The 22,419-nt window shown below is 38.9% G+C and overlaps 14 protein-coding genes across 14 annotated transcripts; 7 read left to right on the top strand and 7 right to left on the bottom strand.

Annotated features, from left to right (window-relative positions):
- Nucleotides 1-532: 532 nt before the first annotated feature.
- Nucleotides 533-2,122, top strand: UGA3 (Uga3p; the record flags this gene model as incomplete). The annotated part of the gene is made up of 1 exon (XM_033909214.1): nucleotides 533-2,122. The coding sequence occupies one exon, from the start codon at nucleotides 533-535 to the stop codon at nucleotides 2,120-2,122; it is 1,590 nt and encodes a 529-aa protein (XP_033765105.1).
- Nucleotides 2,123-2,256: 134 nt separating this feature from the next.
- On the bottom strand, nucleotides 2,257-2,931 carry UGX2 (Ugx2p; the record flags this gene model as incomplete). Its single annotated transcript, XM_033909215.1, has 1 exon — nucleotides 2,257-2,931. The coding sequence occupies one exon, from the start codon at nucleotides 2,929-2,931 to the stop codon at nucleotides 2,257-2,259; it is 675 nt and encodes a 224-aa protein (XP_033765106.1).
- Nucleotides 2,932-3,791: 860 nt separating this feature from the next.
- Nucleotides 3,792-4,952, top strand: SFA1 (bifunctional alcohol dehydrogenase/S-(hydroxymethyl)glutathione dehydrogenase; the record flags this gene model as incomplete). Its single annotated transcript, XM_033909216.1, has 1 exon — nucleotides 3,792-4,952. One exon carries the CDS (start codon nucleotides 3,792-3,794, stop codon nucleotides 4,950-4,952), a length of 1,161 nt encoding a protein of 386 aa, XP_033765107.1.
- A 224-nt stretch (nucleotides 4,953-5,176) lies between these two features.
- On the bottom strand, nucleotides 5,177-7,294 carry NRP1 (Nrp1p; the record flags this gene model as incomplete). Its single annotated transcript, XM_033909217.1, has 1 exon — nucleotides 5,177-7,294. The coding sequence occupies one exon, from the start codon at nucleotides 7,292-7,294 to the stop codon at nucleotides 5,177-5,179; it is 2,118 nt and encodes a 705-aa protein (XP_033765108.1).
- Nucleotides 7,295-7,597: 303 nt separating this feature from the next.
- On the bottom strand, nucleotides 7,598-8,191 carry FAP7 (nucleoside-triphosphatase; the record flags this gene model as incomplete). Its single annotated transcript, XM_033909218.1, has 1 exon — nucleotides 7,598-8,191. One exon carries the CDS (start codon nucleotides 8,189-8,191, stop codon nucleotides 7,598-7,600), a length of 594 nt encoding a protein of 197 aa, XP_033765109.1.
- A 244-nt stretch (nucleotides 8,192-8,435) lies between these two features.
- CDC36 (CCR4-NOT core subunit CDC36) lies at nucleotides 8,436-9,011 on the top strand (the record flags this gene model as incomplete). The annotated part of the gene is made up of 1 exon (XM_033909219.1): nucleotides 8,436-9,011. One exon carries the CDS (start codon nucleotides 8,436-8,438, stop codon nucleotides 9,009-9,011), a length of 576 nt encoding a protein of 191 aa, XP_033765110.1.
- A 123-nt stretch (nucleotides 9,012-9,134) lies between these two features.
- CDC9 (DNA ligase (ATP) CDC9) lies at nucleotides 9,135-11,402 on the bottom strand (the record flags this gene model as incomplete). Its single annotated transcript, XM_033909220.1, has 1 exon — nucleotides 9,135-11,402. One exon carries the CDS (start codon nucleotides 11,400-11,402, stop codon nucleotides 9,135-9,137), a length of 2,268 nt encoding a protein of 755 aa, XP_033765111.1.
- A 466-nt stretch (nucleotides 11,403-11,868) lies between these two features.
- ENT1 (epsin) lies at nucleotides 11,869-13,245 on the top strand (the record flags this gene model as incomplete). Its single annotated transcript, XM_033909221.1, has 1 exon — nucleotides 11,869-13,245. One exon carries the CDS (start codon nucleotides 11,869-11,871, stop codon nucleotides 13,243-13,245), a length of 1,377 nt encoding a protein of 458 aa, XP_033765112.1.
- Nucleotides 13,246-13,528: 283 nt separating this feature from the next.
- Nucleotides 13,529-13,771, bottom strand: MHF2 (Mhf2p; the record flags this gene model as incomplete). The annotated part of the gene is made up of 1 exon (XM_033909222.1): nucleotides 13,529-13,771. One exon carries the CDS (start codon nucleotides 13,769-13,771, stop codon nucleotides 13,529-13,531), a length of 243 nt encoding a protein of 80 aa, XP_033765113.1.
- Nucleotides 13,772-14,583: 812 nt separating this feature from the next.
- On the bottom strand, nucleotides 14,584-16,104 carry DHH1 (DExD/H-box ATP-dependent RNA helicase DHH1; the record flags this gene model as incomplete). Its single annotated transcript, XM_033909223.1, has 1 exon — nucleotides 14,584-16,104. One exon carries the CDS (start codon nucleotides 16,102-16,104, stop codon nucleotides 14,584-14,586), a length of 1,521 nt encoding a protein of 506 aa, XP_033765114.1.
- Nucleotides 16,105-16,641: 537 nt separating this feature from the next.
- On the top strand, nucleotides 16,642-18,189 carry STE7 (mitogen-activated protein kinase kinase STE7; the record flags this gene model as incomplete). The annotated part of the gene is made up of 1 exon (XM_033909224.1): nucleotides 16,642-18,189. One exon carries the CDS (start codon nucleotides 16,642-16,644, stop codon nucleotides 18,187-18,189), a length of 1,548 nt encoding a protein of 515 aa, XP_033765115.1.
- A 199-nt stretch (nucleotides 18,190-18,388) lies between these two features.
- On the bottom strand, nucleotides 18,389-18,742 carry DMO2 (Dmo2p; the record flags this gene model as incomplete). The annotated part of the gene is made up of 1 exon (XM_033909225.1): nucleotides 18,389-18,742. The coding sequence occupies one exon, from the start codon at nucleotides 18,740-18,742 to the stop codon at nucleotides 18,389-18,391; it is 354 nt and encodes a 117-aa protein (XP_033765116.1).
- A 332-nt stretch (nucleotides 18,743-19,074) lies between these two features.
- Nucleotides 19,075-20,646, top strand: CMR1 (Cmr1p; the record flags this gene model as incomplete). Its single annotated transcript, XM_033909226.1, has 1 exon — nucleotides 19,075-20,646. The coding sequence occupies one exon, from the start codon at nucleotides 19,075-19,077 to the stop codon at nucleotides 20,644-20,646; it is 1,572 nt and encodes a 523-aa protein (XP_033765117.1).
- A 283-nt stretch (nucleotides 20,647-20,929) lies between these two features.
- CLB3 (B-type cyclin CLB3) lies at nucleotides 20,930-22,219 on the top strand (the record flags this gene model as incomplete). The annotated part of the gene is made up of 1 exon (XM_033909227.1): nucleotides 20,930-22,219. The coding sequence occupies one exon, from the start codon at nucleotides 20,930-20,932 to the stop codon at nucleotides 22,217-22,219; it is 1,290 nt and encodes a 429-aa protein (XP_033765118.1).
- Nucleotides 22,220-22,419: the final 200 nt, after the last annotated feature.

A 22,419-nucleotide genomic window follows, 5' to 3' on the forward strand; every position in this document is an offset into this window, starting at 1 on the left:
TAAAAGAAGGGGAAGAGAGCAGCTGAGAGTATCCGTCTGTGTAGTGTAGGAATGAGATAGCAATTTCCTATCTTCCTATGATGTGGAGAGGATTAGTTTGGTGTGTTATCAAGAAAGATATAAGAATTGATTAATTTGGTAAGAAATGAAACAATAGGACGAAAAAATACAATAAGATAAGAAAGACCATCAGGACTTATGAATGACTAAGAAAAGCGATTCATTTTTTTTTTTTTTGTTTGGGCAATTTATTGCATCTATTTTTTTTACGTTTTGCGGGCATCACGTCTGTCGTGATAAATGACTTGGAAATTGTGCGAGCCCTTATCGGAGCCAATCGGATTGATGCATTAACACCGAAGTTTACTAGGGCTAAAACCTGCGCTGTATAGGGTTAAAAGGTAGGGCTACTAGGGTCTGAGTCATCAGAGAAAAAGAAATTACAATAAGAGTCTTACTTAAGATGAAACAGGACTGGTTGTTATTGTTCATGTATAGATGCCAAGAAAACAAAGTTTTTTTAAAGTGAGGCATGAATTATGGCGTGGAGAAGCTGAAATTGAAGTATTCGAAGCATGGGTGTATTACTTGCAAGATCAGAAAGAAGAGATGCTCTGAAGATAAACCTGTGTGCCGGGACTGTCGTCGATTAAGTTTCCCCTGTATCTATATATCAGAATCTGTTGATAAGCAGTCTTTGAAAAAGATAAAGGCGGATGTACAGCACCAGTTGATCAGCAAGAAAAGAAAGCATGCTCCTGACAGTGCTCAGAAGGCGGCCGTGGTCACCCGTGCTCGACAAGTCGTTAGCGATGAACAGGATAACCAGATATATTTGTCAAAACCGCTAGAAGATTGCATCTCTCAGAAGCTGGACTCAATGGGATTGCAGCTATACAATTACTACAGGTCTCACCTTGCGAACATAATTTCCATCGCCCCTATGAACCAGAACTACTATCTGAACATCTTCTTGCCAATGGCACACGAGAATGACGGTATATTGTTTGCTATTCTTGCTTGGTCAGCCAATCATTTGTCTATATCATCATCTAATGAGCTGCGAAAGGATGAAATATTTGTCAACCTGGCGAACAAGTATACATATATGTCGTTAACACATCTGAAGACCAACGAGAGCTCAAGTGACTATGCCAAACTTGGTTTCCTATATTCGCTAGCGCAAATATTAATTTTATGTGGTTCAGAGATATGTCAGGGTGATGTGAAGTTTTGGAAGATATTATTGAATATAGGAAAGAACTTAATTGAAAACCATGTAGGCAGGGATATCTCACGGATACTAACTACTACTACGACAGAAGAGCCGTCCTTGGAAGAGAGGATAATCTTCCCTAATTTCAACTCCGTTGTTAAGTACTGGCTGATCGTGAATTTTATATACCATGATATTTTGAACTTTAATACAACGTCCTTCCCCATCGAACAATACGAGAAATTCTTCCAAAGGGATCATAACTCTTTACCCAACTCGGTCAACTTTATTGAGCCAATAGATTCGCCGATTGAGGAAATAGATCCTTTAATTGGCATTAACAAGCCTATTTTGCTATTGTTGGGACAAGTCACAAATTTGACGAGATTTTTGCAGACTATGGAACAAGAAGAAATGCTAGAGCACGGCGATAAAATTTTAAGTTTGCAAGTCGAGATCTATAAATTACAACCTTCGCTCATGGCGCTGGACCATCTGGATGATGAGAAGAAATTTTATTATCTAGAATTATTCGAGATAATGAAGATCTCCACCTTGATGTTTTTTCAATTAACTTTATTAAAGATAGACAAAGATTCACTGGAACTGCAGATACTGAGAAACAAACTGGATTCAAAACTAGACAAGGTCATCGGAACTTTTTTAGAAGGGTCGTTGTGCTTCCCACTTTTTATTTACGGCGTATGCATTCAGAAGGACGATATAGAGAACAAAATAGATTTAGAAGCTAAATTCGATGACATTTTGAAACGATATAAATGTTACAATTTTCAAAATGCAAGGTTATTAATGCGGAAAATTTGGCAAAACGAAGCTGACGGCATCAGTGAGCATGATCTAGTGCATATGATTGACGAATTAGATTACAATATCAATTTTGCTTGAATATTATTAATTTTCTTCTCTCCGGCGTCCCAAATTATCGTTTCACTATATGAATTTTTTTTTGTAGGATATACGCATTCAAAACGATTTATACCTATACAATGAAGAAATGCTACCTTAAGAAATAGAATTATTTACCTAATTAACCATTTGAGATGATTATTTTCAGGGGTGTCCGAGTCCACCTCTACAACATCCACTTGGCCGATTTGGTACCTATAATCACCTGTCTTGGAGTCCTCCACAAAACTTATGCTTCTCTCAGATTTTCTGCGTGGTCTATCCATTACAGCCATTCTTGAATATGGCGTGTCAGTGCCACCAATCATATCTACATCACGGTTGCTTTCCCCTTCGCTTGCGCTATCATCTCCATTCGAGTGAACGTCATGATCCCATACAGGTTTATACGGATTTCCCCTGGGAAATTCGTGACCATCCAGGACTTGTATCCTTTGATAGCGTTCACTGTCGCCATCCTCATCACTTGCTTCCCTTTCGCATGCGGGGACTTCTCTTTTCTGCTTTGCAGTTCTTGTTAATTTAGTCTTAGCCTTCAATTTAGCTCTTTTCTTGGAGTTTGCCTTTAATTTACCCTTGATCTTCAAAATTAAATCTTCAAAGTCGTCTTCGTGTGCATCGTATACTACCTTATACGATTGTTGGTACTGTGTGGCAAATAAGTCCTGGTTCCAGGCAAAACCTTGGCTTTGAGATACAGATATTTTGAAATTTGGCCTTATTTCTGCAGTATATGTAAATACCGAACTGGCATTTGAATATACGATAAGTTTCTCTTTATCATCCATGACTCCCTGGTGATGCGCTATTGAGCACGATATAACTATCTGCACTTAACGTAAATAATAACCTCTATTTATCCTTATCAAATTAGTTGATAGAGTCTTTCCCTTTAAAAGCGCCCTTACCTCGTTCCAAACGGCGCTAGTAGGAAATTTAACAAATCGCTCTTCTTGTGGGGGATGGTCATCACAGACTACAGACAGCACATCAAAGAAAAGATGAAAAAACGAGTGAATATGATTCTGCCTATTTCCTTACTAATCCATAACACCGGAGAGTAGGGAGGAGAACTTGAAACTGAGGTTTCACCATCTTCAACACTCATATATTGCCAATTGCTTCTCGACGAGGAAAATTGTGATAGTTGCTACTTACAAGTGCGATGGTTCTCGTTCAATACTTAAAATTGCTCCAAAGACCTATAACTGCTAACCGAAGATCCATCAATTGCTCAAGAATGTTTAGTTTTGAAATATGTTAACCTATTTTCTTATATATTTACTACTTAATACTTATTAAGCTATTCTTACTTTCTTCCACGGATACACATAATGCCTCTGTTGATTTTTTCCCCTTGATTTACTTGAATACTTTGTTTAACTTGGTTCTTATTATTATCAATAGTACATATTTTGAAATTATTACACTCTTTTTGAGTAGCAATATGTCAATTGTAGCTTGTAGTGTGTGGGTTTTCACTACTTGACATTAATAACAGAATTTCATAGAAGAAGGAAGATGAAAAATTTCATTAATAAGGGGAAGGACATCCGAATAGTTCTTTGAGAAAATGACAGACATGAATCATTAAGTTTACTCCTCCGAAACCTCCAAGGAAAGAAGAAAAAAGTTAACCTAAAATAAAATGTCCGCTGCTACTGTTGGTAAACCTATTAAGTGCATTGCTGCTGTTGCGTATGATGCAAAGAAACCATTGAGTATTGAAGAAATTACTGTAAATGCACCAAAAGCGCACGAGGTACGTATCAAAATTGAATATACTGCTGTATGCCACACTGATGCGTACACTTTATCGGGTTCTGATCCAGAAGGGCTTTTCCCTTGTATCCTAGGTCACGAAGGTGCCGGTGTCGTGGAATCGGTAGGCGATGACGTTGTGACAGTCAAGCCCGGTGATCACGTTATAGCCTTATACACTGCTGAGTGTGGCAAATGTAAGTTCTGTACTTCTGGTAAAACCAACTTATGTGGTGCTGTCAGAGCTACTCAAGGAAAGGGTGTAATGCCTGATGGAACCACAAGATTTCATAATGCTAAAGGTGAAGATATTTACCATTTTATGGGTTGCTCGACTTTTTCTGAATATACCGTGGTAGCTGATGTGTCTGTAGTGGCCATTGATCCAAAAGCTCCATTGGATGCTGCCTGTTTACTGGGTTGCGGTGTTACCACTGGTTATGGCGCAGCTCTTAAGACAGCCAACGTGCAAAAGGGTGACACCGTTGCTGTATTTGGTTGCGGGACCGTGGGACTTTCGGCTATCCAAGGGGCAAAGTCAAGAGGCGCTTCCAAGATTATTGCTGTGGACATTAATAACAAGAAAAAGCAATATTGTTTTCAATTCGGTGCCACAGATTTTGTTAACCCTAAGGAAGATTTGGCTAAAGGTCAAACTATTGTTGAAAAGCTAATTGAAATGACTGACGGTGGTCTAGATTTTACTTTTGACTGTACTGGTAATACCAAAATCATGAGAGACGCTTTGGAAGCCTGTCATAAGGGCTGGGGTCAATCCATTATTATTGGTGTGGCTGCTGCTGGTGAAGAAATTTCTACTAGACCATTCCAACTAGTCACCGGTAGAGTGTGGAAGGGCTCTGCATTTGGTGGCATCAAAGGTAGATCAGAAATGGGAGGTTTAATTAAAGACTACCAAAGCGGCGCCTTAAAAGTCGAAGAATTTATTACTCACAGAAGACCATTCAAAGAAATTAACCAAGCTTTTGAAGATTTGCATAACGGTGATTGCTTAAGAACTGTCCTGAAGTTTGATGACGAGAAATAAATAGGTGTTGTTAATTAAACTATGTAAGCATCTCCAAAATTTTCTGAAATTCTTGAAAATCAACGTCCTACATTCTATAAAATGACATATATATGTGCACAACAATTACGTTCTCCAGCGGCCTGAAGAAAAAAGTAAGGGTAGAGAAAGTATTTATATAAAAAAATGTAAAAAATAAAAAATACAATGCAGTTAAATGAATTTTTGACCACGCCTGTTCATAACTACCAACGTACCGAACTATTAAAACCATTACCGAAAGCGCTACTATTACCATCATTGGAAAAATTAACGTTAGTTTTGTCGCTTTTTAGCTCGTTAAACGAGCTACCATTCCCATCTCCCTCCTTCGTTGACTTTACCATCGACAACGGTGGTGACATAAATTCCATCAAACTAATATCACGGCCTTTGTTATCGTTCCCGTCGGTGCGATCGGTATTGTTGCCACCATTATTATTAACAGAAATATTGTTATTACTGGGGGCACGTGACGCTGGTCCAATCGTTGATGCGTCTATATAATGATTAGTTTCATTTGCATCAGCATTTATTGATTTTGGACCACCACAGCGTAAGCATACTACGTTTTTAGCAAAGTTATGATACGTGCACGTAGAACATTTCCAATCCCCTGCTCTAAATGGTATGTTAGACCCACATCCTCCCATACCGACATTGGAATTACAATTATTATTATTATTAGTATTAGTATTATTATTATTACTACCGTTATGATGATTGTTATTATGATTGTTATTATTATTGATATTGTTCCCATTACCATTCCCATTACCGTTGATGTTGTTATTACTGTTATATCTATTATTGGTCATATTATTAATATTGTTATTGTTATTGTTAATATTATTATTATAACGATAATTTGGGACCATATTGTTATTTCCCGAAAAATGATCTGCTATAATTATGGGCGATCCGCTGTTCGATGGTGCCAAGTTCAATGAATTTTGTCGCGACAATGGCGTAATTGCAGGAAAATGAGTTCTATTGTATGTCAATGCTGTTGGCGTGGTGTTAGCCACCATATTGAACTCAGGAGCACTATAGGGGTGATTTAATGCAGTGTTATTAATGTTGTTCGAAGAACCCGAGTTCACGCGATTGTTTAAGTTATTTCTACTACCATTAGCATTATTATTTGAGATCACAGCATGCATTTGAATATTCGATGGGGCCGGAAAAGAACATCTAAAACAAGCAGTACGCCTTTGAAAATTTGAAAAACCACAAGATGGGCAATTCCAGTCACCTGGTCTTGGTTTATTTTTACTTTGGGGGAAAGGTGATAGAATTTCTTGTGCTTTATCGAGTACTCCGGTGGATGAAGGTTGAAGCTCAAGGACATGTTCCACCACCCTTGGTTGCTTAGTATTTGCCAGGTTAGACAGTATTGATCTCCCATTTAATGCAAGTACTTCAGTAGCTTCTTCATGTGTTTGGAAGACGACAAACCCCGAGATACTATCTTGATCTTCCACATAGGGACTGTTGTTTAGACTCCAGTTATTATTAACGTTAGATGTATCTTCTACGATGTTTTTAACAGTCCAAAACCCAACAGGTCTAACCCCATATTGGGTGAACCATGATTCTAACTCGCTTTGAGTTGTGTCGGGCGGTAAATTATTCATGTACAAAATCTTAGATCTTTCTTGTAAAAACGTTCTGATATCAGTGTGCGAGTCATATGGCTGTGTTAAGACAGATTTCATATCTTCCGGGGAAGAACACTTTTTGTGTAATTGTATTAGTATTTCCGTGGTCTTTTTTAAAAGAGAGTATTTCTGTGGAACAGAACCAGCGTCTTCATTTGGGGTTGAAACTTCCAGTATCCTAACCATTTCATCCAAATCCTTCGTATTTTTGGCCACACTAGCGCTATTACCTTTAGCATTACAATTATTATTCGAGATGGTTTTCTTTTGTCCCAAAATTTCCGGATGGTTGACACACCATCTATCGAATTCCTTCCATAAATCAAACACTTTCGGATGTTGTAAATAGGAAGTCAGGATGAAGCCATCATCTCTCGCTTGGCGTGGTAAGGTGACACGAATATGCCATGTGGAACGCAGAGAAACGAGAACAAATTCATCGTTACCAATAATATCATGGATATCTTTGTCCAATTGCACCATTGCGCTCTCCAAGCTTTTCGCCTCCCCATTCACTTCAATGTTGGGTAAAGAACTGGTCTCATAGTGGCATACTAATGTTTCAGCGTTCACGATTTGATATGCTATATTTGCAATACGACATTGATCCTTCGGAGTATCTGGCAAATGCACAACTTGCAGCTCTAGTACCACATAGTGCATAATTCCTGTATCAAAAAATCGCAATAGCAATGCACGATTATCCTAGTGCTCTTCTTTAGTAATCCTACTTGCATCAAAACCGACATATTCAACTTGTATGTGTTGAAAAATTTTTCACTTTAAACTTTTCCACTGGGCATCGGCATCGGGCAATGAAAATATATCATCAAAGTCACATTAAACAAGCATATGACAATCCATGGACAAAATACTTTTTAATAAGCACCACTACTGCCAATATCACTATTTCACAGCTATATATATGTATAAAGGAAGATATACATACATAAAGTCATACAACGCTTAATCACTGTCTTCATCGTCTTCGTCATCACTATGAGGCCCTTGATACTCATTCGTTACACCATCTGGATGTTGTTCCATCCACATCTTTTCCCAGGTAACAATACGAGATACGTTAGATACCATGTCTTCTTTTGTATCGCTTTGTAGCTCTACCACAATGTGTGGTTCGTATGACTCCACGGCATCTTGTTTGACAACGCCCATAATCTCAGCATCGAGGTTTTCCTCGATCTTGGAGTCATGGTACCCTCTCGCATGTAATCTTGAATATAAATTAGAGTTGTCGCATCTCAAAACCACTACCAAGTCAATGAGCCTCTCTGGGAACACGTCATTCACATGCCAATCAATAATACTGTTTCCCTGTCTCAAGAGTGGCTCTAGCATGTCCAGCAATTTGTCTTCATCGACAATGTGTGATTTACGACCCTCATCATATCCTTCAAAACAGTCATTATCCTTGGCAAAATCCGAAATGTTATAATATTTGTAGCCCTTCAATTTATTTTTTAAAAGCTCACAAGTAGACGATTTCCCACATCCCGGTGTTCCCGTAACTATAATATTCGGTCCATACCGTCTTGATTCCATCTCTATATAATGACGAATTTCTTTATTATCCGATAGCTCCCCTCTTCGAATCTTGTATATGTTTTATAAAGATTGTGTTCTTATTAGCAAATATGTAATTATTTGAATATTTTTATAACTGCGGAAAAGCGAGGCGAATACAAATAAAATAGTCAGAGAGCAGGCATTTTTTTAATCAAGATATACAAAAACTGCAAGAGAAAACAGGAAAAGGAGAGAATAGAAATACACTATCGCCTACACAATGGAAAATTTTGGATTAAAAGCACTCGTACCGCTGCTTAAACTAGAGGACAAAGAACTCTCAAGCACATACGACCATTCCATGACTTTAGGAGCGGACTTATCGTCAATGCTATATTCTTTGGGTATTCCAAGAGATTCACAAGATCATAGGGTTCTCGATACTTTTCAATCACCATGGGCAGAAACATCTAGAAGCGAGGTAGAGCCCCGATTTTTCACACCGGAATCTTTCACCAACATCCCCGGCGTATTACAGTCCAATGTAACCCCACCATGTTTCAATTCCATACAAAATGATCAACAGCGTGTTGCCCTTTTCCAAGATGAAACTCTATTTTTTCTTTTCTATAAACACCCAGGTACAGTCATCCAAGAGCTTACGTATTTGGAGCTCAGGAAAAGAAATTGGAGGTATCACAAGACGTTAAAGGCCTGGCTCACCAAGGACCCTATGATGGAACCTATTGTATCCGCCGATGGCCTAAGTGAAAGGGGGTCATACGTATTTTTTGACCCACAAAGGTGGGAAAAGTGCCAAAGGGATTTCTTATTGTTTTATAATGCTATTATGTAAGTAGGCAGAGAAACGAAAGAAGTAAATAAATGTCATTTTATGTAAAGTGGTGTTTCAGAACTAAACAGAACGTCCACCTTTTTCTTTTTTTAAATTAGTTAATCGAGTGAACAGTGTGCTCACCTAATTTTGCATGTGAGATTGGTTTTCGTACAATTCAACAATTTGATCAGAAGAGGTTGCATCTTCTACTCCCTTATCTTCTCTTATACGCAAAAATCTTGGAAATCTCAAAGATACGCCTTTATCAAAAGTTGCGCTACCTGCTTTATAAATAGGTGATAGGGAAAGGTCTGCAGTTAAAACTTCAAACAAAGTTGTAGGTTCAAACCATACATCTGGTTCAGCACTCGAATCGAAAACAAACGTGGCTTTTGGTCCATCAATTATCGTTGGGGTCAACCTTTCGTGTAAGAGCTGCAACATTTCGTCAGAAAAGCCTGTCCCTATTTTGCAACAAGTTTCAAATTCTCCTGTATCTTGGTTGTAACATCCCAGAAGGAACCCACCGTACGTACCAGTCCTCTTTCCTCTACCGTAGTACGCCCCCAATACGCAAAGATCTAATGAATCTCCGACTCCTTCCAAGTAATCTTTTTTTAATTTCAACCAGTTTCTCGACCTTTTACTTGGTTCATAATGTGATTCAGGACCTTCCAACATTTTGACCATCAAACCTTCGCATGAGTGATTAACTGATTCATCAAGGAATTTTTGGAGTTCATCAAGATTGTTCGTTGTTATCTGAGTGGCGTATTGGAATTCCCCCGGAACAACTTTAGTAACCTTAGTTAAATATTCTCTTCTTTCCTTTAATGATTTATTTATCAGTCTTTCGTCGTTGTGGCAGAGTATATCAAATGCAAAGAGACAGACTTTTACTTTAACATCGTTCAATTCCACGTCTTTACGTTTTCTTGTGCTTAAAACTTGGAAAGGCAAAATTTTCCCCTGATCTTTGTCCCAAGCTACAGCTTCACAATCTAGAATCAAATTTTTGGTACTATCCAAGTCTTGAATAAAATCTGTTATGTTGATTTCTGGATATCTCTCAGTCATATTTTCTCCATTTCTGGAATAAATCCTCATTGAACCGTCATTTAACAAATGCACTTGAGCCCTTTCACCATCATACTTGTATTCTGACGTAAAAGTTTCGCCTTGAAATCTATCCAATACTTCATTAATTGCCTTAGTAGGCTTGGCCAACATGGGCTTTAACGGAATTCCCGGCTTTAGAGTGCAATATTTGTCCAAATTCATAATACCGTGTTCCAAACATGAGTTTATAACAATCTCATAGTTGGGCACCTGACAGAATGCGTCTCTAATCTTTTGTTGAGCGCTTTCTAAGATATCCATGGGGATATCTTTGTCCGGAGAGTTTTCCCTATTCTCATCATGGAGCAAAAGGGCCTTCGACAGGGATATCAAGACAGTCTTTTCAGCAAGACCAATTCTCAGCTTTGACTCTAGCGATCTGATCAAAAATTTAGCCTCTACACCTTGACATGCAGTAAGCATTCTCTTGATCAGCTTCATCTTTCTTAATTGCGAATCTTTACCTTGAGTCTTCGCAATAGTTCTAAGATTTTTGAAGACTTCACCGACGGTCAAAGGTTTGGGCTTAAACATGGTAGGCTGGACATTTCTCGCGCCCATTGCTATTTCACCCAGATCCCCAATTTCCTTGTATTTGAGTTTGATTTGGCTCATAGATTTCCCGCAAGTTTCACTTATGGTTTTCATAAGGAGATTTTCTCCAAGGCCCAATTCCAAACCTGCTTCGTAATCAGGGCCCAATCTATTGATGAAAAGATATGTTGTAGGTATTAAGTTCTTGGACGACTGCTTCATTATCTTTATGAAAAAATCGGAGCAGATTCTGATAATCTCTAAACGAGAAGATATGGCTTCTATCTTGTTAAAAACCTCACAAACCTCAGAATAGGGGATATTAGATGAATAATGATCATTATCATTCGAGCCCAATGAGTCTTCGACCTCACATCCCAGCCCCTGAGATTGTTGCGGTGAATCAACAACACCAGAAGAGGGAGCAGATGATGGTAAAGAAGATGAATTGCTATCCATGGAGCTTGGAGCCACCGGCGTATGTGCAACAGCAATCTGTTTCAGTTTCTTGGTAGCGTATTCCTCTTCACCACTAACATCATCTATTCTATCTTCCAGCATATGTTTGGATGATTTCTTGGAAGAAGAAGTGCCTGCCGATGGCTTATTTTTCATGGAAGTAAAGAACCTAGCCAAAGTAGCTTGTTTAGGCTTCTTGCCGGCCGAGGAAGGTAATGAGGATGACATTAATAACGGCAATCTTGAGTTCAAGGGACGAGCAGATGAGGGAATAAAACCAGCCAGTAATCTTCGCATGTAATTGATAAAACAACGACGTTAAAAGCTGCTTTATGAATTTTCAAGGCCATTATTTCGACTGTCAAATAAGTATAGCGAAATGCAAACGCATGGCTTATTGCTGCTAAATTTCACCTTAACGCGAAAACGCGTTAAGGTGAAAAATTCCATCAGCCATCTCAGGTGGAAGAATACATTGAGGAAAGCGAAAAATATGATTGAGAACAAGTGCAATAGGGCAAGTGGCAGATATGAGAATACCTGTTGTTATTCTTAAGGAACAATTTACACGACTTTAGGCCGTTTGAAGTAAATGCTTTTGGAACCATAGCATCCTATAATTGCGGTTACGAAAGGAAATCATCCGGGTAATAGAGAAAACTTCTTTCAAATGACAAATAGGAGTTTCAAGAAATAGAAGAAAGAGCCGTTCGTATGAGTGCCAGGTATAGAAAGAAAGGGCTGAACAAGAGGTAAAAAGATCATGTCGAAACAATTTGTCAGATCTGCGAAGAATCTGGTGAAAGGGTACTCCTCTACCCAGGTGCTGGTGAGAAATGCAACGTCAAACGACAACCATCAAGTGTCCAAGGACTCTTTAATTGAGCTGGCTGAAAAGTCGTATGATAGCGCAGATTTTTTTGAAATCATGGATATGCTGGACAAGAGACTTAACGACAAGGGCAAATACTGGAGGCACATCGCAAAGGCCTTAACCGTAATAGACTATTTGATTAGGTTTGGTAGTGAGAACTGTGTTCTTTGGTGTAGAGAAAATTTGTACATTATCAAGACGTTGAAGGAATTCAGACACGAGGACGATGAGGGCGTAGATCAGGGTCAAATCGTAAGGGTTAAAGCTAAGGAATTGACTGCATTGCTATCCGATGACGAAAGACTAAATGAGGAAAGGAATATGAATATCAAGGGAAGAAACAGGAAAGGAAGAAGGAGAAGAGGAACTGGGCGCAGTGACGAGAAGGATGATGACTTACAAAGAGCTATTGATGCCAGCAGAATGACGGCGGAGGAAGACGAAAGAAGAAGAAAACAAGACGAGGATTATGAAACTGCTTTGCAATTGAGCAAAGAAGAAGAGGAGCTGAAAAGATTGCAAGATTTACAAAGAATGCAACAGCAGCAAGCCCAACAACAACAGCAACAACCTATGTACTATGATATCTTTGGTAACCCAATCACACCCGAGGAATATGCCCAATTTCAGTTGCAACAGCAACAACAACAACAGCAGCAGTTGCAACAGCAACCGATGTACTACGACGTATTCGGGAACCCTATAACACCCGAAGAACTAGCACAGTTTCAGCAACAACAACAACTACAACAACAACAACAACAGGAACAACAGTACTTCGCTTCTATGCAGCAGCAGCAACAGGGAATGCCCAACAACCCGTTTGCCAAGTCCGAACAAGAACCTAGTTCACAAAAACAGGACCAACTAGCAACAACAGCTTCATCGTTGCAACAGCAACAACAAAAGCAACCAGAGCCACTAACTCAAAACAGGACAGGCAATCAATCAATCACGGACAAATACAGTAGATTAAACGAGCTACTGGCCGCGGGAACAGGCATTGACACATTCGGCAATGAAGGAGAGGCTCGTATTCCTGCTCAACACACGAAGACAGGGACATTCATTAATTCTCAAGGAACGGGCTATAGGCAAGTATCGAACGATCCAAATCATAATCCGTTTTTAAACAGTCAATATACAGGTTTACCAAGTACTAACGTCGTACCAACACAGACAGGTTATGGCTTTGGTAACCAGCCTCAACAGCAATCTCAAAATAATGGCTCAAATAATCGGGGATATACTCTAATTGATTTATGAAGTAAGTACGCATTCCTAATCACATGAGCATTTCCTCGCATCGCATAATATATATATGGACTAAGTAATTTAATTATTTCACTGCACGTTTTCTGTAAACGTCTAGTATAAAAATAAACTGTATATCTCTATGTGTAAGCACATGTTGGCTCGCTACAAAACTACTTTAATATATCCAACATAGTCCTGCTGGACGACTGAAAGAAAAGGAAGCGATTTGCCTTTATTAGACATCTGGTGATACCTTACGTCTTTTTACGATTGTAACATAACCTGAATATCTCTACATATCCATCAGAAGAAGCCCAACAATACGCTCAAGATCTTGATGCGATAACTCTAAGGGGCCTTTATCATCATGTTTTCCGTTCATCTCCTTGTGAGATTGAAGTGATCGCAACGCCGCCTCTTCAATGAATATATCCAAATATTTCTGTATCATTGGTATTACTTCATCGGCAATTTTCATATCCTTCCCACTGTTATTTTGGCTGAGAATTTTTACCAGCGCTTCCTTAGATAACATCACCAAAACTCCTTTGTTCACCTCTCATGTCCTTTCTCAGTGCAATAATGTAGATTCCAACACGTTTTTTTGTATGCTCGGTTATGGTATTTTGACCGAAAACAACAATTCCAGTCTTCCGCAAACATGAAGTAACGGAGCAGAGCAAAAAGTAATAGATGAATAATAATAAAATACATGTATTTTATTAATCAGTTAATTTATCTAAACAGTGTTATAGACATATATATCTATATATGAATACATATACACAGTATTAATATTCTTTCCTTGAGATTGCTCTCTATAAAAAAAAAAAAAACCTCGTAAAAAAAAAAACCCAAAAGAAGAAAGAATATTCAAAGAAAGTTTCATCTTGTCAGTTGAATGAATAGTTTATTGTGAATTATAACAATAAAAAATTAGCTAAAAAAGCGAAAGTGTCGATGAAACTGGGCAAGTGCACCTGAGCTCTTGATATGGACGATAGTATTGGTTACAACAATGACTGGTAAAAGAATGAAGCGGTTTGAGATAATTCTAAAAAAAAACAAAAAGAAATAATAAAGTGATAGTAATAAAAAACGGTGTGCAGATTAGGACAAAAAATTAGCACAGACGGTAAAGAAAAAAGGACAAAAAGTAATAAAAGGAGAGATAAAAATTTAAATTACGACTGATTTCTTGTTCAATGTTAAATCAACAGTAAAAGTATGGTTACAGAGTAATGTAATTCACAATGGCGACTTGAAAAAAAAATATACAATAATGGACGACTAGGTCATAAAGAAAAAGTGTACCTCAACAATGGTTATCTTTTTCTCGAATATTCTTTAATACTGGGGCTGTGACTGACCTGGTGGCATCGCCATGAAATGTTCCTGCTGCGGAGGATACCCTTGCTGCGAAGGCATTTGTGGTGGAGGGTAAGCTTGCTGTTGTTGATGCGGAGGAGGAACCATGAATTGTGGATGATGTTGCTGTGGAGGAATAGCGAATTGTTGCTGAGACGGTAATTGTTGTTGAGGTGCCGCCTGCTGATGATAGCTCTGTTGTTCTATTGGGAATGGGACAGGAACTGTTTCGTCATTTTCAGCCACATACAATGACTTATCGATAGTAGCCGGAATGGCTGCAATTTCGGTGCCCAATTCTTGTTCAATCTTATACAGGTTAAACCGATCATTCCAGTTAATCAAATTGATTGCCAAACCCAAGTGGCCAAATCTGCCGGATCTACCAATACGATGTAAATAAGTTTCTGCCGTTTTTGGGAAATCGAAATTAATAACGACATTGACAGCTTGAATATCGATACCACGAGTCAACAAGTCGGAACAAACCAAGGTACGAACCTTACCTTGACGAAATTCGTGGAAAACTTTATTTCTTTCTTGTTGCTTCATTCTCGCATGAGAATAATAACAGGAATAACCTAAATCAGTAATTTTCTTGGCTAATAATTCGACACGGTTGGTAGAATTACAGAAAATGATAGCTTGATTAATTTGAAGCTTAGAGAATAAAGTATTTAAACAATGTAGCTTTTGTCTTTCTTCCACAAAGGCATAGTATTGAGTAATACCCTTTAGGGTCAATTCTTCCATCAAGTTAATTTCGTAAGGCTTATGCAGATGTTTAACCATGAATTCCTTCACTGTCAATGGAAAAGTAGCACTAAATAATAAAGATTGATGGGTTGGAGGTAAGAAGGACAGAATCTGTTCAATTATTGTCTTGAAATCACGAGAAAGCATTTTATCAGCCTCATCCATGATAAATAAAGAACAATCAGATAGATCTGCTACTTTTCTTGAGGCCAAATCCAACACTCTACCAGGAGTACCAACCAAAATATGGACTGTTTCATTTAGTCTTAAAATATCGTCTCTCAGATTGGTACCACCAGTGGTCACCATGCATGAAATACCACAGTGTTTTCCCAATGTACGGACGACTTGGGAAGTTTGTAAAGCTAACTCTCTTGTGGGAACCATGATCAAAGCCTGAATTTTATTCAACTTTGGCTTGACTTTCTCTAGTGTCGGAATAACAAATGCAGCTGTCTTACCTGTACCATTTTTGGCCCTTGCCAATATGTCCCTACCGGTTATTGCTACGGGTATGGCTTCTTCTTGAATAGGAGATGGCTTTTCAAAACCGGCCTCAAAAATACCCATTAACAGTTCTCTTTTCAAATAAAAATCCTCAAAAGTATTTCCCTTTGTATTCAAGACATCATCTGTCTGTGGTCTGGTATCCTTCTTAGGAATATTCAATGCAGTTTTCCAGTCCCGATCGAGATCTGTATTACTGTTATTATTAGTGCTGAAATTATTATTGATGGAACCCATTATTACTAGTTTCTTTCTTGTCGTATTCTAGGCCTGTGATAAGTTATTATGCGAATGGCGATGCGGTTATGAAGAAATAAAAAGGATTTTCTGCGTCTATCTTTCTATTAGGAATAAAATATGACAATATTTACTATTATTGTTGCTTTGTCGTACAATCCTTTATGAATGAAAATATTAAGTTTATGGTCTTAAAAGAATGTGGATGTAACAAAACTGATTACAATGATGAGAAATAAATGTACAATCAGAAACTAAACACTTTTATTGATATTGTCCTTCCCTTGCAAACCCCAATGTTACAATTGGCCATTAGTTTTAAGATTGTGTTGTCCTTTTTCTTACGAAATTTTTTTCCCTCCCTTTTTTGACCACTGCCCTCGTTATAAGTGATTCGTGGGGTAACAGCGACATCATACTACTATTGGCCCATCTAGTAAATTAGAAGATCAGCAAGTTATCGTGCAATGACAGTGTTCATAAGAAAACTGCATCGGTTTAAATCTGTTGTGCGGCGTGGTATATTGATTCTTGGTCATGTTTCAACGAAAGACTTTGCAGAGACGGAACTTGAAAGGGCTCAATCTCAACCTGCACCCAGATGTAGGCAGCAACGGCGAATTGCAAGAAAAGACAGAGACTCATCAAGGACAATCTCGAATAGAAGGCCACGTGATGTCTGGCATTAATGCAGTACAAAATAACAGTAATCTGTTTTTAAGGAGAGGTATAAAAAAGAAACTGACGTTGGATGCATTTGCGGACGAACAAGCCACATCGAAGCCAAGCACCGTTGTAATACAGCAACCTCAGAATGAACCTGTATTGGTTCTGTCGTCTCTATCGCAATCTCCATGTGTATCATCATCATCATCTTTGTCTACACCATGCATTATAGATGCCTACAGTAATAATTTTGGACTATCGCCATCATCCACGAATTCTACTCCCTCTACGATCCAGGGGTTGTCCAATATTGCAACACCTGTTGAAAATGAACATTCGATATCACTGCCACCTTTGCAGGAAAGCCTATCGCCGGCCGCAGTGGATTTGAAAGATACGTTATCGGGAACCTCAAACGGTAATTATATACAACTTCAGGACTTGGTTCAACTCGGGAAAATTGGTGCTGGAAACTCTGGAACTGTGGTGAAGGCATTACATGTTCCTGACTCCAAAATAGTTGCCAAAAAAACCATTCCTGTGGAACAGAACAACAGCACAATCATCAATCAATTAGTTAGGGAATTATCTATCGTCAAAAACGTCAAGCCCCATGAAAACATCATCACCTTTTATGGAGCATATTATAACCAGCATATAAATAATGAAATCATAATTTTAATGGAGTATTCTGATTGTGGTTCTTTAGATAAAATACTGTCCGTTTATAAAAGGTTTGTTCAGAGAGGAGCTGTTTCGAGCAAGAAAACTTGGTTCAATGAATTAACAATATCGAAAATAGCATATGGTGTACTCAATGGGTTGGATCATTTGTACCGACAGTATAAAATCATTCATCGCGATATTAAGCCTTCCAATGTTTTGATTAATAGCAAGGGGCAGATTAAGTTATGTGATTTTGGAGTTTCCAAAAAACTAATAAATTCTATCGCTGATACATTCGTTGGGACATCCACTTACATGTCACCAGAGAGAATACAAGGGAATGTTTATTCTATCAAAGGAGATGTTTGGTCGTTGGGGTTAATGATTATCGAGCTCGTAACTGGAGAGTTCCCCCTTGGTGGGCATAACGATACACCCGATGGCATATTGGATTTGCTGCAACGTATAGTCAATGAGCCTTCACCAAGATTACCCAAGGATCGTATTTTTTCCAAAGAAATGACGGATTTTGTCAACAGGTGTTGTGTTAAGAATGAAAGAGAAAGGTCGTCGATTAATGAACTGCTACACCATGACCTCATAATGAAATATGTATCGCCGTCTAAAGATGATAAATTTAGACATTGGTGTAAAAAAATAAAATCTAAGATAAAGGAAGATAAGAGAATTAAAAGAGAAGCCTTGGACCGTGCCAAGCTAGAAAAGAAACAATCTGAAAGATCAACCCATTGAATGCATGCGTTGTCATTAGTTAGAAACGTATTGAACTTTTTCTCTCATCCCTTTTTCATAGCTACATTTATATATAGACTCTCATTATTATGTAAAGCACAATCAAGTTTCTAATGTAACAATACCTTTAAATATAATCACAAAACTAGCATTTTTGCATACAAAAAATTTCACGATTGGGAGCGCCTCACAAAGAATACTAACTACTCCGCGTTTCACCATTACTTAATTTCTTATAGTTCTTATATTCTTTATTTTTATGCCACAACCAACCCTCGGTTCCTCTAACGAACCCGAAGGCGACCAATAACCCACCGAAGCTACGTAAAGTCAGCTTCCACCATTGTGGGTTTCTCTTTTCAAATTCAGCTAGAGAGATGCCTCTTTTGGCTTCTTTTTTTCCATACTTGAATGGTTTCCCAGATGCCAGGTATGAGCCAAATCCAACCGAAAACATAGTGCTCATGACTTGACAAGGAACACAGTCCATAGTCTCTTCTTTCTCCAGCTCCCTTTGTGGTGGAGGGTTGAATACTGCCAAAATATTACTCATTATTTTTCACCACTTGCTCTTTCTCTTTAAGGGGTGTTGCCTTCTATTTGGTGGGCACACAATGGATATACTTGTTTTATATGCTCGTACCTTTTTTTCAAAGGCCCATCGTTAATTTTTCACCCGAGGACCCACGATTACGCGTTTTATTGCTAATTCCCAATTCTGACATGATGCATTATAATGACGCCAAAAGAGGTAAAAGTATATTGGGATAATTGCTAAAGAAAACATAAACACAATTTACTCTTGCTTTTGCTATCCATAGTACACAAAATATAACCGATCTGACTTAACACTGTATTAAAAAGGAAGCGGCCCCTCAGTCAAGAATGCCGGAGTTAACAGAATTTCAAAAAAAACGTTTAGAGAACATCAAAAGGAATAATGATTTATTGAAGAAACTGCACCTGTCTGGAGTAGCATCTCAAATCAAACACGAGGCTGGGGTGTCGGAAAAATCCAGAGCTCCTGCCAAGAAGAAACAAAAAACAACTAATAGTAGAGCGACAAAATCTGCGAGCCCTACTCTACCTACACGAAGATCAAGAAGGCTAAGGGGGGAGTCTGCAGACGATACGAAGGGAATACCTAATTTGAACGATAATCAGTTGCTTAAAATGGGCTCTTCAGATGGCCAGGACAAAAATTTTATAGACACAATAAAGGAAAAGCCAGTAATAGGAGATGTGAAATTAAGTGATCTGATAAAGGATGAAGACGAAGATGCCCTTTTAGAAAAATTCAAGAGATTCAATAACGGTAACTTTTCTTCTGGCGATTTTTTTGAAGAAATAAGAAAGAGACAGGGTGATGTTGTGGGTATGGACGAATTCGACTTGGATTTATATGACGTTTTTCAACCCAACGAAATTAAGCTCACATACGAAAGAATCTCTGCCACTTACTTCCACCCTGCCGTAGAAAAGAAGCTGATAATTGCAGGTGACACGAGCGGCACTGTGGGATTTTGGAACGTTAGAGATGAACCACTGGGCGACAGCGAAGAGGACCGGATGGTAGAACCTGATATCACCAGAGTGAAACTGTTTACCAAAAATGTCGGTCGTATTGATTGTTTCCCAGTGAACACATCGAAGATATTGCTGACCTCTTACGACGGGAGCATCAGATCAGTTCACTTGAATAACTTACAGAGTGAAGAGGTGCTCACTTTAAAAAATGAATATGATGATTCACTGGGTATCAGCGACTGCCAGTTTAGCTACGAAAACCCACATGTTTTATTCCTCACCACATTGGGTGGTGAATTCACCACTTTTGACACGAGAGTAAAAAAATCAGAGTACAAATTGCGAAGACTCGCAGACAAAAAGATTGGGTCTATGGCAATAAATCCCTTGAGACCCTATGAGATCGCCACCGGATCCCTTGATAGAACACTCAAGATCTGGGACACAAGAAACCTTCTTGAAAAGCCAGAGTGGTCACAATATGAAGACTACCCCAGTCATGAAATTGTGTCCACCTATGACTCGAGGTTAAGCGTCTCGGCGGTTTCCTACTCGCCAACAGATGGCACCTTAGTGTGCAACGGTTATGACGACACTATTCGCCTATTCGACGTCAAAAGTAGGAACCACCTCTCCGCAGAGTTGGAGCCCAAACTAACGATTCAGCATAATTGCCAAACAGGAAGATGGACTAGCATCCTCAAGGCCAGGTTCAAGCCAAACAAGAATGTTTTTGCCATCGCCAACATGAAGCGCGCCATCGACATATACAATAGCGAAGGCCAGCAACTGGCCCACTTACCCACAGCCACTGTCCCTGCTGTAATCAGTTGGCACCCACTGCAGAACTGGATTGCAGGTGGGAATTCTAGCGGCAAGATTTTCCTCTTTACTGATGACTCTCGAGCCATAAAGCAGGAGAATGAATAAAAACTCTCCGTTACCCGCAGGCCTTTTTTTCCCTCCCGCTTTTCAGCAGAACGAGGCGACAAGCGAAGAAACAAAACAAAACAAAAGAAAACAAAAATATCGAAATGCAAGAACATGGACACATAAAAGCATTTTTGATCTGGTCGAAAGAAAACGACCAGAATATTTTGCTGTTTGCTTAGAGGAAAAGAAAAGAAAATTGCGCAGAAAGAGCTACTTGTTATTTCTGTCCCTCGCTTTGAATATACAGATATTTTGCCCTTTTTATCATTGCTTACCATAAATGCATCATAACTCGCAGTCTTTGAGCTCCATGCATGTTAGGAGCCCCGAGGATGAAAACATGGCGCCTATAACTAGTATGAAACATAGGACAGGGTCTCTCAGTCACATTTCAGCTACGCACCCGAGGGTCGCACTTAGCGACGTCACCAATATAGTTGCAACGAACTCTAGCAACAATAGCATAAGTAAGCCAAAGGCCGCACCAATCAAAGAAAGATCGGATTCAGTCGTGATACTTGAAGAAGAAGAAAGGGCTGCCACGGATAGCGCTGCGCAAAGAAAAGAAGCTGATCATAACGATTTATTGACGGAGAGAGAACAAGAGGAACTCGTTCATGAAGACGGGGAAGAAAGCGAAGAGGATGAAGGAGAAGACCAGGAACCTCTGCTGCTGCAACATTATGCTAGCGATATACTGGTCTGGGAGCATGCATTTAGAACTTACTATAGAACCACATTAGATCCTAATGATGATGACGTGTACGATGTGGTCATGGTCGCTGAATTATCTGATGGGATATTCGACTATATGAGGAAACTAGAAGAACTATATAAACCTGATCCGTACTACATGGATAAACAACCAGAATTAAGGTGGTCGTTCCGTGGCACACTGATTGATTGGATCGTTCAAGTACATGAAAAATTTCAACTTTTACCTGAAACGCTGTATCTCTGCATCAATATAATAGACAGATATCTCTGCAAAGAGGTTGTTCCTGTAAACAGGTTCCAGCTTGTGGGTGCAGCTTCCCTTTTCATTGCTGCCAAATATGAGGAAATCAACTGTCCCACAATCAAGGATTTTGTATACATGTCAGAAAACTGTTACTCAAGAAACGACTTACTGGAGGCAGAAAGAACTATATTGAACGGCTTAGAATTCGAATTGGGTTGGCCCGGTCCGATGTCATTTTTGCGAAGAATCAGTAAAGCTGATGATTATGAGCATGATACGAGAACACTGGCCAAGTATCTGTTGGAATCTACAGTAATGGACCATCGACTGGTTTCTGCTCAACCTAGTTGGTTAGCTGCTGCTGCATACTTCCTAAGTAAGGTGGTACTGGGACAAAATCAGTGGTCCTTGGCGCATGTTTACTATTCCCATTATACACAAGACCAGGTTCTTCCGTTGGCCACTATAATTCTAGAGAATTGCAGATATGCCTCCAAACGTCATAACGCCATATGGAGAAAATATTCTTCACGTCGTTATTTGCATTCTTCACAGATTGTAGCGAAGTGGATAGCATTAGCTGAACACAGAGTAGAACGATCTAACTAAAAATTCTCAGCTCAAGACATGGCATCAACAAAGGAGAAAAGATTCATTACCGGCTTTTGCACACAACACTTTAATCATCAGTAAAACATATGTAACTTTTTAACTTTAAAAACATATTAATCTCCGTACTTATTCTAAAGCCCCTACACTTTGTATGGATATGACGCGAAATTAGCTCGGCGGTTAATTATAAAATTTCG

This window comes from Saccharomyces paradoxus, chromosome IV (assembly GCF_002079055.1).
Source record: "Saccharomyces paradoxus chromosome IV, complete sequence".
Classification (NCBI taxonomy): domain Eukaryota; kingdom Fungi; phylum Ascomycota; class Saccharomycetes; order Saccharomycetales; family Saccharomycetaceae; genus Saccharomyces; species Saccharomyces paradoxus.